At 41.1% G+C, this 14,182-nt stretch overlaps 1 protein-coding gene and 2 non-coding genes across 3 annotated transcripts; all 3 read left to right on the top strand.

Moving 5' to 3' along the window:
* The first annotated feature begins 2,783 nt into the window (after positions 1 to 2,783).
* On the top strand, positions 2,784 to 2,856 carry Trnav-aac (transfer RNA valine (anticodon AAC)). The gene has a single exon. It is a non-coding gene; the product is annotated as a tRNA-Val (tRNA).
* A 2,930-nt stretch (positions 2,857 to 5,786) lies between these two features.
* Positions 5,787 to 13,978, top strand: LOC145492067 (uncharacterized). The gene is made up of 2 exons (XM_081471383.1): positions 5,787 to 6,457; positions 8,262 to 13,978. The coding sequence occupies exon 2, from the start codon at positions 8,396 to 8,398 to the stop codon at positions 12,020 to 12,022; it is 3,627 nt and encodes a 1,208-aa protein (XP_081327509.1). The 5' UTR covers positions 5,787 to 6,457; positions 8,262 to 8,395; the 3' UTR covers positions 12,023 to 13,978.
* Positions 6,725 to 6,796, top strand: Trnae-cuc (transfer RNA glutamic acid (anticodon CUC)). Its single transcript has one exon. It is a non-coding gene; the product is annotated as a tRNA-Glu (tRNA).
* Positions 13,979 to 14,182: the final 204 nt, after the last annotated feature.

Below are 14,182 nucleotides of genomic sequence, written 5' to 3'. Positions count from 1 at the left end.
TTAAATTTAATTATGGAAGAGAAAAGGTCGTTGTTACCATTCCATTGATTGGAAGATATATCTTATGAACTTAACACACAAATTCAGGAACTTAATGTATTACAGTCAAAAATTGACTGGAGCAAATCCTGAAAGGAACTGAAATTATAATTATTGGGAGAATATCACAAAAAGCTAAGGTTAAGACTTTCTTTTTAGGCAAGCTTTTTACATGTACTAATAGTTGTTGTCAGTTTTTAATCATATTTAATATATATTCAGTTATACTGTTTATAATTTTATTATGATGTCACAGACTGTTTAAAGCAGAGTACACTGTACATAAATGGACACATCGATTGATAAAATAAAGTTGCTCTTACATTGTATAATTATTCATTTCAGTGATTGTGTTTACCTTTTTAGTACATCACTTCTTTGTTATAACAATAATTACATGTGAGGTTCAGAATATTCAGTGAAGTTATAAGGATTGATAAATTTCTCAAAAGAGGGAAAGGTAAACTTGAAAAATTGAAACAATCCTTGTAAGTTCATTATGTCCTAACCTACGTGTATATGTAGTCCTCCTAACTGTCAGTTTCTAAATGCATTGATTAAATGAAAAGAATTATTTTGAACCAACTAAGCGTGAAGCGTGCGACTGGAACACGAGACTCATGCGAAGTATGAAACGTGTTCATGTTTGAATACTGAGGCATATGTGAGGTTGTAAGGTATTCTAAAGGACACACTTCAAGTCTTCTGTGGTGTTCGACTGGAACACAAGACTCATGCGAAGTATGAAACGTGTTCACGTTTGAATACTGAGGCATACGTGAGGTTTTAAGGTAATCTTAACGACACACTTCAAGTGTTCCGTGGTGTTCGACTGGGACACGAGACTCGTGCGAAGTATGAAACGTGTTCACGTTTGAATACTGAGGCATACGTGAGGTTTTAAGGTATTCTTAACGACACACTTCAAGTGTTCCGTGGTGTTCGACTGGGACACGAGACTCGTGCGAAGTATGAAACGTGTTCACGTTTGAATACTGAGGCATACGTGAGGTTTTAAGGTATTCTTAACGACACACTTCAAGTGTTCCGTGGTGTTCGACTGGGACACGAGACTCGTGCGAAGTATGAAACGTGTTCACGTTTGAATACTGAGGCATACGTGAGGTTTTAAGGTATTCTTAACGACACACTTCAAGTGTTCCGTGGTGTTCGACTGGGACACGAGACTCGTGCGAAGTATGAAACGTGTTCACGTTTGAATACTGAGGCATACGTGAGGTTTTAAGGTATTCTTAACGACACATTTCAAGTGTTCCGTGGTGTTTGACTGGGACACGAGACTCGTGCGAAGTATCAAACGTGTTCATGTTTGAATACTGAGACATATACGTGAGGTTTTAAGGTATTCTAAACGACACACTTAAAGTGTTCCGTGGTGTTCGACTGGGACACGAGACTCGTGCGAAGTATGAAACGTGTTCATGTTTGAATACTAAGGCATACGTGAGGTTTTAAGGTATTCTAAACGACACACTTCAAGTGTTCTGTGGTGTTCGACTGGGACACGAGACTCGTGCGAAGTATCAAACGTGTTCATGTTTGAATACTAAGGCATACGTGAGGTTTTAAGGTATTCTAAACGACACACTTAAAGTGTTCCGTGGTGTTCGACTGGGACACAAGACTCATGCGAAGTATGAAACGTGTTCATGTTTGAATACTAAGGCATACGTGAGGTTTTAAGGTATTCTAAACGACACACTCCAAGCCCTCATCATTTTTTTTTTCAATAACTTTAAGTCGACTTTGTTAGTGAACCTCCTTTTTTTAGTCTTTTCAGGAATCTAACCGTGTAGTTCTTTATTAACTCTCTACATCTTCCGGTTCAGGACGGGAATGCCCGCATTGCATACCAAGCTTCGGCTACGAATGGACAAGATACGCCTCGACGATCTGTATATTGCTTCTCCATAATCAGTCGCTTTGGCATCATTTAAACAACGTAAGAATAAACACTAAGAAAGCGGTAGTCAATCGTTACGTAATCCGTTAATAGAATCTCATTCGGAGGACTAAAATAAATACGGAAGAAGAATCATGCGAGCTGAAGTAAGACCAACTAGGGACAATTGATTAATTAAAAATAAACACGCGTGAGAAAACCTGGAAACAAGGGACTTGTTCAAACACGCGTGTAGCGCCTCGTTTATAAATGCTAGGCTTCATCAATACACCGAATTTTACACCTTCTGTCACAGCATCGTGTCCTCTTTTTGTCAGGGTGAAAATTTGTTCACAACTTCCGGTTGGCTTTCAAAATCGCACCAGCAGTCCATTTCCTTGTGGCTACCTTTGCGTGACGCGTTGTTTCAGCTGTCACACCGACTGCTTACGAACTTATCTGTGTATCGTTGCCGTTGCCACAGCTTCAGGTTACTCTTGCCAATCTGCAATTTAACTTCAAAGGTAAAAGCTCATTTGAACCATCAAACGCTGTTTAGAGGGATCCGGAAGAAAACAAAGCCTAGAAACCTCGTTCGCAAACCGTCACGCAACGCTTCTCTCGTTCCCAGTGCACTGTTTTCGTGGCCCAAACAGCGGCTGAGAAGTTGACTAGCGCCATCTCAATTTGGGGGTCCGATATCACCAAATTGGTAGAGCGATACAAAATCAAGATGATCAGTATGATAATCGGCTTTTTATTAGGCTATTTTCTAACAGTTTGGATAACTCTATTTGTAAAATGATTATATATATATTTTTCTCGACCATGTATCACGTAAGTTTCCGTAGTGTAGTGGTTATCACGTCCGCCTAACACGCGGAAGGTCGCCGGTTCGAGCCCGGCCGGAAACATATGACCGCTTTATTTTCTTTTTTGTTTCAAATCCTTTTCTTTTGGTTTATCTACTTTATCTCTTTTTTCCTTTTGTTTGTTTGTTTTTTTGTTCAGACACAAGCTGGCAAAGAAATAGAAAATAATGAAAATATTGCTCCTACTCTGATAAATATATATTAGACTACATTTGCAGATTTCATTCCAAATTAAATGACCAGTTAAGTAACCGCTGGAAGAGGCTTACATGGACGCTGACATGACGAACTTCAGCCTGGTAAGGGGACTGTCATTTCGTTGCGATTACCTAACGAGTTTTGACCTTGCGCTTCGCAGCCGCCATCTTGTTTTCAGTGAAACTTTTGATCCGATTGACCGGGGTGAAAAATGTTCGTTTTATAAAACACCGTAAACCAGCGAAACGAATAGTATCAGATATGCAACTTTTGGCCAAATTTACGTCGTGAAAATGAACATTAGACATTTATTTACCACCAATTTTTAACCCTTTTAAAGACTTACCCCTCACCCTCAAAATATATTCTCAGTATGGTCCGGCAACCTCAACCCAAGTTATCACTGAAAAAGGAAATTTGATGGTCAGAAAGGCCATCCGCAGATTTTGATTTTGATGACAAAGTATCCGAAGCAGAACAAAATTTCCCGAACAATTTTCATAACGCAGGGCGGGTTTTCGTATCGGTGCAGCCTCCGAGTTCAGAATGATCTAAGAAAAATAAATCAAAAGCACTTACAATTTATTAAAGAGTTTAGAGTGCATAAACTTTATGTAATCCTCGTGCTTTGACCTTTTTCTTCAGTACCGCACATGAGTTTTGCAAAGTTTAGAACACTTGCCTTCTGGCGGCCTTCAATGAAAGGAAAGCAATTAGCATAGACCGAAGGAAATTTAAAATTTCCTTCGGTCTTTCCTTTCGGGTTTTCCTTTCTGGCTGGCTGGTTTCCATATGATCGTTACGACCTTTACGATCGCTATATAATCGCCGCCATCGTTGCAATCGCTCCAAAGACAAATTTAGCGAATCTCAACGACTAACAGTTGCCATAAGTATTGCCACGATCGCCACAGAATAATGATAATAAACAGACAAACAAACAAACAATGCCCGAGAGGACCTGGATCAAAGAACGAGTATAGTCGATCCCGACGACATTACTACGATCGTCAAGAGAGAATCGAAGACTCAACGATTGCTAAAGAGTTCAATGTTTCCACTTGTATTGGTGGCAACGATCGCTGGACCTTTCTTCCGGCTCGCGGCGATTGTAGCGATCATATCTTTCATATGAGAACCAGTCTTATTAAGAGACTCTGGAGTACGGTGAAAATCTGTGTTTCGGCAATAAAATTATAGGCGGAACACAACTACAACGGATAATCGCGCGTATTTCTAAATTTACAATTATATGGAATTATCAGATTATGGTAATTTATAGTGGTTCTTTGTGTTTATACTTTTAACAATAACTGTCTGTCTAAAGTCCAATCTTTGCTAACCTTGTCGCCAGTAGTTCTCGGCCAGGTGGATTTAGTCCAAAGTCCAAGGTCCAAACTGTGCGCCAGCTGTGCGCTAGCACGTGTGTTGACTATAGCTAATCGTATTCCTTCGAAAATTGTAATGTTAAAAAATATAAAAAGAAACCCAATATTAAATATGGAACGACGTTTCCGACAGAAGTAATTGAAAATCACTGTCAAGCTAGTTCTGGCTAACATAATTGAATGTATTTTTTTTTTCGAAAAACATAGCTGTCTGTCAATCGTATGAAAATTAAAAAATTAAGAAGCGTAAAAAGTATGGGTTTTTGATATTCTGGAGTCCTAGACAAACTAAGGAACATTATTGCTGATACTTTATTTTTTGTTATGTTTTCGGGGCTAAATTAGCGGGACGGCAAACAGATGTTTTGCGGCCCCGTTGCCGAATCGTGCTAGGAAGTTGAGAGTTTTTATGGGCAGCACTGAAAACCTCAATATTGCATTCATGGTTACTAAACAGGGAAACATATGTTTCGGAAGCTTGTGTCCGGGAAGCAAAAATGTTTTAGACCTGAGGCAAAAACATTTTCTTGTTTCTGAGCCGGCAAAATTTGTTTCCGCAACAGGCCTTGCGGCTAAACTTGGAAACATTTGCCTCCGCAACAATGCTTTTTATTTTAAAATTATAATAAACTGCCGTCTAGTCCGTCTGTGATATTGAGTTCACAGTTTGCCACTTGCCTGTAGGCGCTGCGGAGGCGCATAAAGTCCATGCTGAAAGTTATAGCGTTATATCCGACCTTTTGAGCTCAGTTAGTTACTTTGAATACTAGCTCACTTGGGAAACAAGAGCCTGAACATAGTTAATAACAGCTGTTCTTTTCAATAGAGCACTTGCGGACGGGTCCCATTGTGTTGCACTGAAGTCTGTGTCGCTATTCACGTTTTAGAGGGTTTTTGTTTTTCGCGAGAACTAAAGAAGCCCTGCATGTAAGTTTTCAAAGCGTACGCCTTGACGCTGAATTACCGCTCGGCGACTAGATTCAGAGACTAGTACGTAGAATTTAAAAACTTCCATATTTTCAACTATAGAAATGAATTAGATCAATTTCTTGACTTTCATCTGTCAGACCAACGCTCCGTTTTTCATTTTTATTCAGGTTCGATTTCATTCCTGGAACAACTTGGATGCTTCGATTCATCAGGCTATCTTCGACAGTTGTCAAAAGGTATGTCCAACGTAGGCTTGAAGAATGATGCATTAATACTCTCCCTACGGTTGTATTGGTTGCCTTATAAATATTTGTCCGAATGGCTAGTCGAATATTCAGATGACTGTATCAAGTGGCCACCAGTGATGCATGCGACTGACAGCTGTCCGTTTGTAAGTCACTTATTTCAGTTGATGAGACGGTAGAAGCCGTTGTGTCACAGTTTTGTCACAAAATCGAAGTATTTTGCTTCTACTCTTGTCAACGTTGTATCTGTAATATGTTTGTCTAATCTTCATGATCAGTAATGTAAATTTATCGAAGAGCTGGGTCAAAACACACTCCCATCACGAACAAAGACACACTGCACCGAAATGTGCTACGAATAGTTTCTTTATATAGCCGAGGTCGATCACGTGAACACGTGTTTAGGAAGTGACAGCAAGTAAGGCAGATGCATTTCTTAATGAATCATTGTTTTCCAAGCACATTTGTTTGGACAAAGACTTTCCTGGGTAAACAATTCTTATTACATGCATAATATTACGGATCAATTCTTTTTCGTGTTCAGCCCTCACCGCCGTCAGCCTTAAAGCGAGGACCGCCGTGCAATCAAAGGCCAACACAACCGCCTGCCAGCGTTCGGACCCTACAGTCCATCAAGAAACTGTTATTTCTATATAAAGAAATGATTTCAGTGGAAAGCCGTTTGGTATTTGTGCCTTCCGTGAAAGCTTAAGCAATCTATTTTAATTAAGCCGCTGAAGCACGAGGGCTTTGCGAGCATTACTTGTCATATTTTAAAATCTAAGTGATGATCAAATGCGGTTAAGAGAAGTGGTTAAGATGAAACGGAAGATCAGAGAGAGAAACTAAAATTCGACAAAAGATTGCGAGGCGAAAACAGAGGTGAGTACAGTAGTACATGCAGGTGCCAGTGATCAAGTGAACCGCCGCTATAAAAATCGACGACATCGGCCGCCTTATAATAAAATTTCAAGTCAAAATCCAGCAAAGTGATTAAGTGCAACAATAAACAAAGGGGCAAATTGATCAAAACAAACCGAGTGGTTTTACGTTCCAAAGAAGGAAACTGAACTGTGTTTGTTGTTAGCGATAGTTCAACTTGAGCTTAAATGATTTCATTTTTAAATTTGTCTTCTCTACAGGGTCAAATCCCATATGGTCTAGTGGTTAGGATCCGGCGCTCTCACCGCCGTGGCCCGGGTTCGATTCCCGGTGTGGGAACGATTATTTTTCTTTTTCTGCAATTTTTTGTTTTCCTTTTTTGTTATTGTTTTGAATTTTTTTTCCCTTCAGTTTCTTCATAATAGCTATTAAAAATGACGTCTAAAGAATCAGTCCACGGTTTCGAATAATAATGAATTAACAAGTATACGTGCATGGTCCATTGGTGCAATCGAACGCAATCAAACTTCGATAGATTCGATGTTAGATGTCGAAGTTGGAATACATCTCAATGGGAGTTACACGGAGGAAAACGTGCGTGCTTTAAGGAATGTTCCCTTTCTAAGGTTTCTCGAGGTATTGCAGACTCCACTATCTCCACGAAAGCCTTATCACGGTCTTGAGCCAACTTGACGGGTCAAAGCGCGTCAGAAATTGTTGATCCAATGCCTAAAATCGATTTCTGAACAACCTAGGACTAGCAAAGTTAAGATACTAGACAAAGGATTGCATTACCCAAATTTGAGGGATGTAGCTGTGTTAGAAAGCGTGCAGTCGCGTATGTAATTTTCCCTACATTTGTATAGATATTTTTGTTTTCGAAAACGAACAACGAGCCGCCATTTTGAAAATCGTCGAGGAGAAGGCCCTGGGGACGAGGTTGGGCCACGCAGCTATAAATGCGTTCAGTACGGCTCGTTTGCGTTCACACCAAAACTTTTGTTGATTGCGGAAGCCAATTATGTTTTCCGGGAGACAAAAAACGCACGTTTCTGAAGTTTTTGAAATATTAAGCTTCCGTGACAAATATTTCCTTGTTTAATTTGGGCGCCAAGGAAACAATTTGGACAACAATCCTGGTTTCCTTGTTTGCGGACATTTCTTTAAAGTCAAGTCGGTGATTCACTCTTGGAAAACGCAGAAAGCGAAAACTCACTAAAATTGCTTCATATCAACACAAAAAGTGGTTAGACAACAAACAATACGCAGTGGAAGTAAGATAAGCCATTTTTATGAAGAGCTTTCTATTATTTCTACCTCCTAAAACTGATCTTAAATATTCTCATGAAAAGTTAAGATATCTTTGCTGTGACCTCTATCACGCAAGATGCTCATCCCTCACAGCTTGCAATTAGAGTCGAAGCAAGGGAATAGTTTATTTTTGCTCCTAGCACAGTGGAAATTACATTTTCGCTAATGTTAGGTGTATTTGCAGGATGGTTTCCTCTCTAAATATGACCTTTACTTAGTTGGAGGTACTTCGAGTGTTTTAGGATGAGTTGTTTTTTCTTTGAAATAGGATATAAGTGAGACATAATCTTTTCAGAAAGCCAAGTTTGTGAAGTACGTTTTCGGAACATATCACAACTTTTGGGATTTACTTACAACAATGAAACTGCAAACGCTCCTTTCGAGACAGATCTTTAATACAACGACTAAGAACTTTTTGGTTAATCGACGAGGCTTCAAAGGAAATTAAAAAAGAAATCTAATGATTGTTTTTCGACTTTTTTTTTTTAAACAGAATCGATGCTTAGACGATTTTTCTGAGATCTTCACTTCAACTTCTGTCTCCGCTACGCTGTAGAACAGGCATTTGTTATAATTGGTACATACTTGCAAGAGAGTTGAGAGAGGACTGGCGACCATCACGAGAAAATGCAAACACACCGAAATAAAGAGATTACTTCCACTTTATTTCCAAGTAACATTGTTAAAAATGAAGAAACCATTTCTATGTACGCCGTGAAGCGGGAAAATGTTCCGACAGAGTGTCATCTTGCATCGTCTCCAGGGAAACGCCCCTTGATTGACAGCCGACATGAGATGACCACGCCCTACATGAAGCGCACCAAACAAGAAGATGAATCATGTTTCTGGGAGGATAAAGAAAGTATTTTGCTTTCGAGCAAAACAAGTCTCCAGAGTATCGTCAGTGAAGTGGCTCATTCGTTTGAAAACAATGCGGATATTTACGAGAATATTTCAGCCTCTCAGAGAAGCAAAAAATCTTGCTTGAACAACGTGAATAGGACTTTTTCAACTGAAAAAGACACCGTTGTTTTCCAACATAAAGACGGGAAACCAAAACGCTCTCCTCAAATTGCTGAAGACGTAAATGAAGTCGCAACTGAGCGCGAGAGTCATAAAGTATCGATGCGTTCTGTCGATAAAGGCAAGAGGAAAATATCAGTGCTCTCAATTGCAGACCAAGTTCAAGCTGAAACGACAAAGCCGATTCTAAGGACTATAAAGAGTTCAGACTCTGGAAAAAGCGACGGTTTTGCGTATGATCACAACTTCTTCCCGAAACTTGTCGGTGTTCACTCGATTTCATTACCACTGTCAAGTTCGACAGAAACAGATTTCCAAAGGAAACCTCAATGTTCTCGTCAGCGTCAAAACATCAATGACTACGTTAATGTAGGAGAAGCTGTTGATGTGCATGAAGTGAAACCGTGTGCTTCGTCGCGAGCAGATCAGATTCCTGGAGACTCCCGCAGCCAGTCTCCTTCAAATCCCCAGTCTGAAAAAGAGTACGATCTTTTATTTACCTTTAAGCAAGACGATGGCAAAAACGATATGTTTCTTGTGATAAAAGATGAAGTTTTCTCCGTGAAGCGTTTCGACCATAAAGGAGAATCGTACTTGGTTCACACCGACAATAAGGGAAAGACTTCGATTTTAGCTAGGGCTCCAGAGGAAAGAAAGAGTGGATCACAAGATAGTGGAAGCAAAAGCGAAACCACTAGACAAAGGGTCTCAAATAATCGAACCAGATCCACCAATGTTTCAACAATCGTTTCTGAACCATCAAGACAAACTTCTCTTCAAAGAACCACTTCGCATCAACCTGTGCCGCCATCCGTTAGTAGCCGAACATTACAGAACAGTTATGCCCGGATAGCTGACATAAATGCTCAAGAGACCGCGCCTGCAACTTGCGGTCAGCATCAACTTGCATACGATGACACACGAATGCTTAGACGCCTACTCTCAAATGCGGAACAGAGAGCAGAACCATCCGGGTCGAGGCCACTGTTATCTGCTGGTCAGCAGCGTTTTCTTTCTCAGGCACGAGCTGATAGACATCAAGTCATTACTAACGATTTACTCCAAAATTCAACTGCTCTTGCCATCAGCGCTCCTGCCCAGGCTTCCACTGTTCTAAACACCTCCTCGAACATTTTGCGCAATCAACATTTGATCGCGAATCAAGATTTAGCGGCGAAAAATCAACCAATGCATAATTCAGCTAATGAGTTCAGTCAACAACGACATACGAACACCACGGTACCGGGACCATACAGTGGATATAATACAGTTAGTTCTGGTAAGCAACGTTATCACCGTGAAGAAATTATCGAGGTAGATAACTACAATAAACCTACATTTGCCGGTCTTTCCAGCAGAGACGCATCGGAAACAAACGAGAACCGAATTGAACAGAGAAGGGAATTGATGAGGTACATCACACATCAATTGGCGTCAAGTGGAAACCAGGTCCCTTCAGCGAGCAATTCCTCGGAGCTTGTAAACTTAGTTACCAAAGGACGTGAGGTAGGGAGACAACCTTACAGCGAGAATGCTACAATGGGGACTGGTTCAAGCAGCAGCAGATATCGAGAGATGGGAGGACCTCGGCAACATCAAGATAATGGCGCTTCTTTGTCACCAGGACATACTGAAGGGCACAGCACTAGCAGCAAAAGTGTTTTCAGTGGAGCAGGTACCAATATAGGTGTCTGCGATGTTGGACAAAAATATCACCCACGTCAAAGGGTGGATCAAAACAGCGTTGATTTGCACTCACAACCTCACTCTGACGTGCCACATCTAAACGTTGACCATTTGCAAGAAGGTTTACAGTCAAAGAGCGAAACTGAAGGCAATAGTAAAATATTGCAAATAATCGAATCGTGGAAACGGCGCCAGCAACCGTTCTCTTCGAACAATACCTTTCGGCAGCTAAGAGAGCTTTTAACCAGAGTTGACGGTTCAGCGGATTCCTCTCAAAATACTCATTCTTCGATAAGAGAGGGAGCTTTGAACAAACATTCCCAAGTGAGGCATCCTTCAACTGTTGCAAGTGCCACTCCAGTAATTTCACAAATATCCTATGGCGTCATCGGTCGGTCGACAGACGGAGAGAATGTCACACCAAAGAGAACTGCGACAGCATTAGTTATCGATCAGCGGCATTCCATTTACGTCGATGCGACTGATTCAGTCATAGACGAAAGGAGGACGCCAGGAAATACTGGTTCACAGTCTTCAAGCACCGGAAACACGGTTTCCGGTCGTTCATATCAGTCAGGAAATGTTGCAACTTCGTTTCCAGTTTCTTCAGATTCTACAGTCAGGGGTTGGCTGCAGGAGACTGGGCGACCAGTAAACAGTAATATTACTTCCGGTCAGCAACCAAATTTTTCCAGCAAGTTGCCACAGAACCCGGCAGCATTTTCGGATCAACGATTTTACAACCTCGAGATGCTACCGAGAAAAACTGCTCCAAAAGTTGACAAACGATGTGTTGCAAACAATACTTTAAGTCCAGTAAATTCTCCTATAATTCCCGCCCAAACAATTCGTTCACCTCACGAAAGGAGTTTCGTAAACTCGTTCGTTAGTGGCCAGCAGAGTTGCTTCAATAAAGTACCAGTCCAAAGCAATCCAAAATTTGCTAGCCCTAACGAGGCTACCAAACCATGCGAGGTTCCTAGCTATGGGCTAAGCAATGTTGCTGGGCCAAGCGAGGCTGCTAAGCTCTGCCAGTACGTTAAGACATGCGAGGCTGCAACAGCCAATGACAAAACTGGAACAGTCAATGTTGTTGAAATAATAGATTCACCTCCTGCACAAGATTCTGTACCTAGCCCTCCAAATAATGAAAAAGACTCGTGCAAGATCGTCAGTGGTCAGCGGAGTTGTATTAACGAAGTGCCATCAAGCAGCACTGCACAAGATACCAAGCTCTGTCATGTTGACAGAAATGAAACTGACGATGTAGTTGAAATAACTAGCGCACCTTTGAAAGGAGATTCCATCGATCACGTGACAGAAAAGAAAGACAATTTGAATTCACAGTCAGGAGAAGATGAACAAACTCGGATTAACGCATTAAGGGCTGAACTTATGAGGAAAATTCAGAACACGGACGACAGAATTGCGCAAGAAAATATCGACTGGAAGAAGAAATATCTTAACAGACTTAAAATAGCGCTCACTAAGAAGCTGGCTAAACTTCCTGGTGTGATTGACGTCACAGTTATTGATGACGACTGATGGCTATGTTAAATCAGGTTTTAGAAAGGTTGTCCTAGAAAAGCGTACGCGACAATGCCGAAAGGTATACTGGGTATTGACCGTTCGCCTTACCCGAAAGTCACGATGAAGAGAAATCTCCTACTGAAACACCGGCAACTTCGATCAAACAAGTGTAAGCTAAAGCTATCCATTACTTTTCGATAATGTCGCGTTCGCTTTTATTTTACCCTTTTTAAGGCTAACGTTCTTGAAACAGCTGAAACACAGTAATAATCACATATGCAGTATAACGTGGAGCCCCGCATAACGACTATTAGCCGTCAATACGACCACTTTACTACTACGCCCATTTTTGGCCCTACGAAAACACTTCAGCAGACTTTTCCTTATTTTACGAACTTTTTATGATCTCGATCCCCTTCCCCCGCCTTTTAAATACAATCACCGTTATAGGACCCAAAGGTTGTTGTTTGAACGAGGCTCCATGTTCAGTGTGCTTAAAAGAAGAGATAGGATTGCTTGCTTTCCCAACTATGGCTGAGAAAATTCGCCCTGTGCGTGCTATGTTTCAGGGCAAGTAAAAGCGCAGAGCACCCGTGTCCGATTCTGTATGTAAAGTGTCTTCCATCTAGTTTGAAATCGACACCGGCTCACAGTAACGACGAATAAACCTGCGTATGTAATATTATCACAAGGAGAGCAAGTGGTTTTCTCTAAAACAAATAAATACCATTATGATGTATTGTAACCCTAGATACGACACATTTTTTGTGTTGCACATCGTTACCTCCTCCACCCCTCCGCGAAGCAAGACTTACTTACTTAGGCCCATCGCTCCAGGTGGAGCATACTGAAGCCATCGACAACCCCTCGCCAGCGAACTCGAACTTGGGCTTTTCGTTCAGCTTCTTTCCAGTTGTATCCTATCAGCTTCAGTTCTGCATCAGTGTCCCATCGCCAGCCGTTTCTGGGGCGTCCCCTCTTTCTCTTTCCTCGGGATGTTGCCGGGTGATGTTGTTTGGTGCTTTCCGCAGGGTGTGGCCAATCCAGCCCCATTTTCTTCTCAAAATCTGTTCACCTACCGGTTGTTGTTTCCCTCTCTGCCAAAGCTCCTCATTGCGAATTCTCCGGCTCAGGCCACTAAAAATGTTAAAAATGCGTCTTAGGCAACTATTTATCTCTATCGCTCTCCTTCCACTGTGACTCAGTAAATTTTCTTTGATGGTGTTGATCCTCATGACCTTTGGTTTACCGCTATCAATCTTCAGTCCTGTTTTTTTTTTTATGCTGCTGTCAGACCAGTGGCCTTGCCTTAAGCTTGCATCTGTTCATGGTTATGTGAAAGAGGGGCCAGGTCATCGGCGTTGTTTAAGTCTTCCAGCTGTAACCAAAGGGTCCACTGAATTCCAGTCTTTGTTCCCTCGGTGGTGGTCCTCAAAATCCAGTCTACAAAAAAAATAATATAATCATTGAAGTAATATTAATAACTACAACAAACATTAAAGTTTATATCTTAAGGTTTAATGGTATAGGTATTGACCGGAATACAGCCCCTAAACCCAACTAATCTCAACATTTCACTCTACACCGTAAAAAAGCAACTGAGAAGTATACGGATCAATTAGCAAGACCAGTAAAATGGATCGTATTTTTACAGCAAACCCTCCGAATAGAGCTCAAAACTCAGAATAGATATTTCTGATGAGATGCAGTGATAAGGAAGCAAACAAGGAGAGTGAGCCCTGATCTGAACACAGCTCGGCATAACTTATGTATATATACCGTCAGTGTTTTAGCTTTACTGATTTGTAGTTCTAATTTCACTCTCACCATTTGACTACTTATAACAATCCATCGCACCAAAAAAAAACTTCCATATTGTTTGGTTCTACTTTTGATCGGCTATAAACAAAGTGGTACGAGTTTCTTAACAATAACATGAAAACACCCGACTGTACGCGATGACGTAATTGTCATGAGACCGAAAGTGTTTTTGGGACACGTTGAATGTTATTACTTTGTATGAGAAGCCATATTGAAAGTTTGTACGAAGTGAATCCTTCGGAATCCTTGTAATCCTCGGTTGGTAGAGTCTGAGACAGCCTAATCTTAAGGGGTAGAGCCTATAGAATCCAGAATAAATACAGTCCAGAAGGAATTCTTGTACACCCGACCAAG

The sequence above is a fragment of the Orbicella franksi genome, chromosome 7, assembly GCF_964199315.1.
Source record: "Orbicella franksi chromosome 7, jaOrbFran1.1, whole genome shotgun sequence".
Taxonomy (NCBI): Eukaryota; Metazoa; Cnidaria; class Anthozoa; order Scleractinia; family Merulinidae; genus Orbicella; species Orbicella franksi.
The sequence above is the reverse complement of the archived record's forward strand: the minus strand, read 5'-3'. Positions and strand labels throughout refer to the sequence as shown.

Bases quoted from the DNA above. Each gene is read 5' to 3' on its own strand.
- LOC145492067 (XM_081471383.1), top strand. From the start codon at position 8,396: ATGCAAACACACCGAAATAAAGAGATTACTTCCACTTTATTTCCAAGT.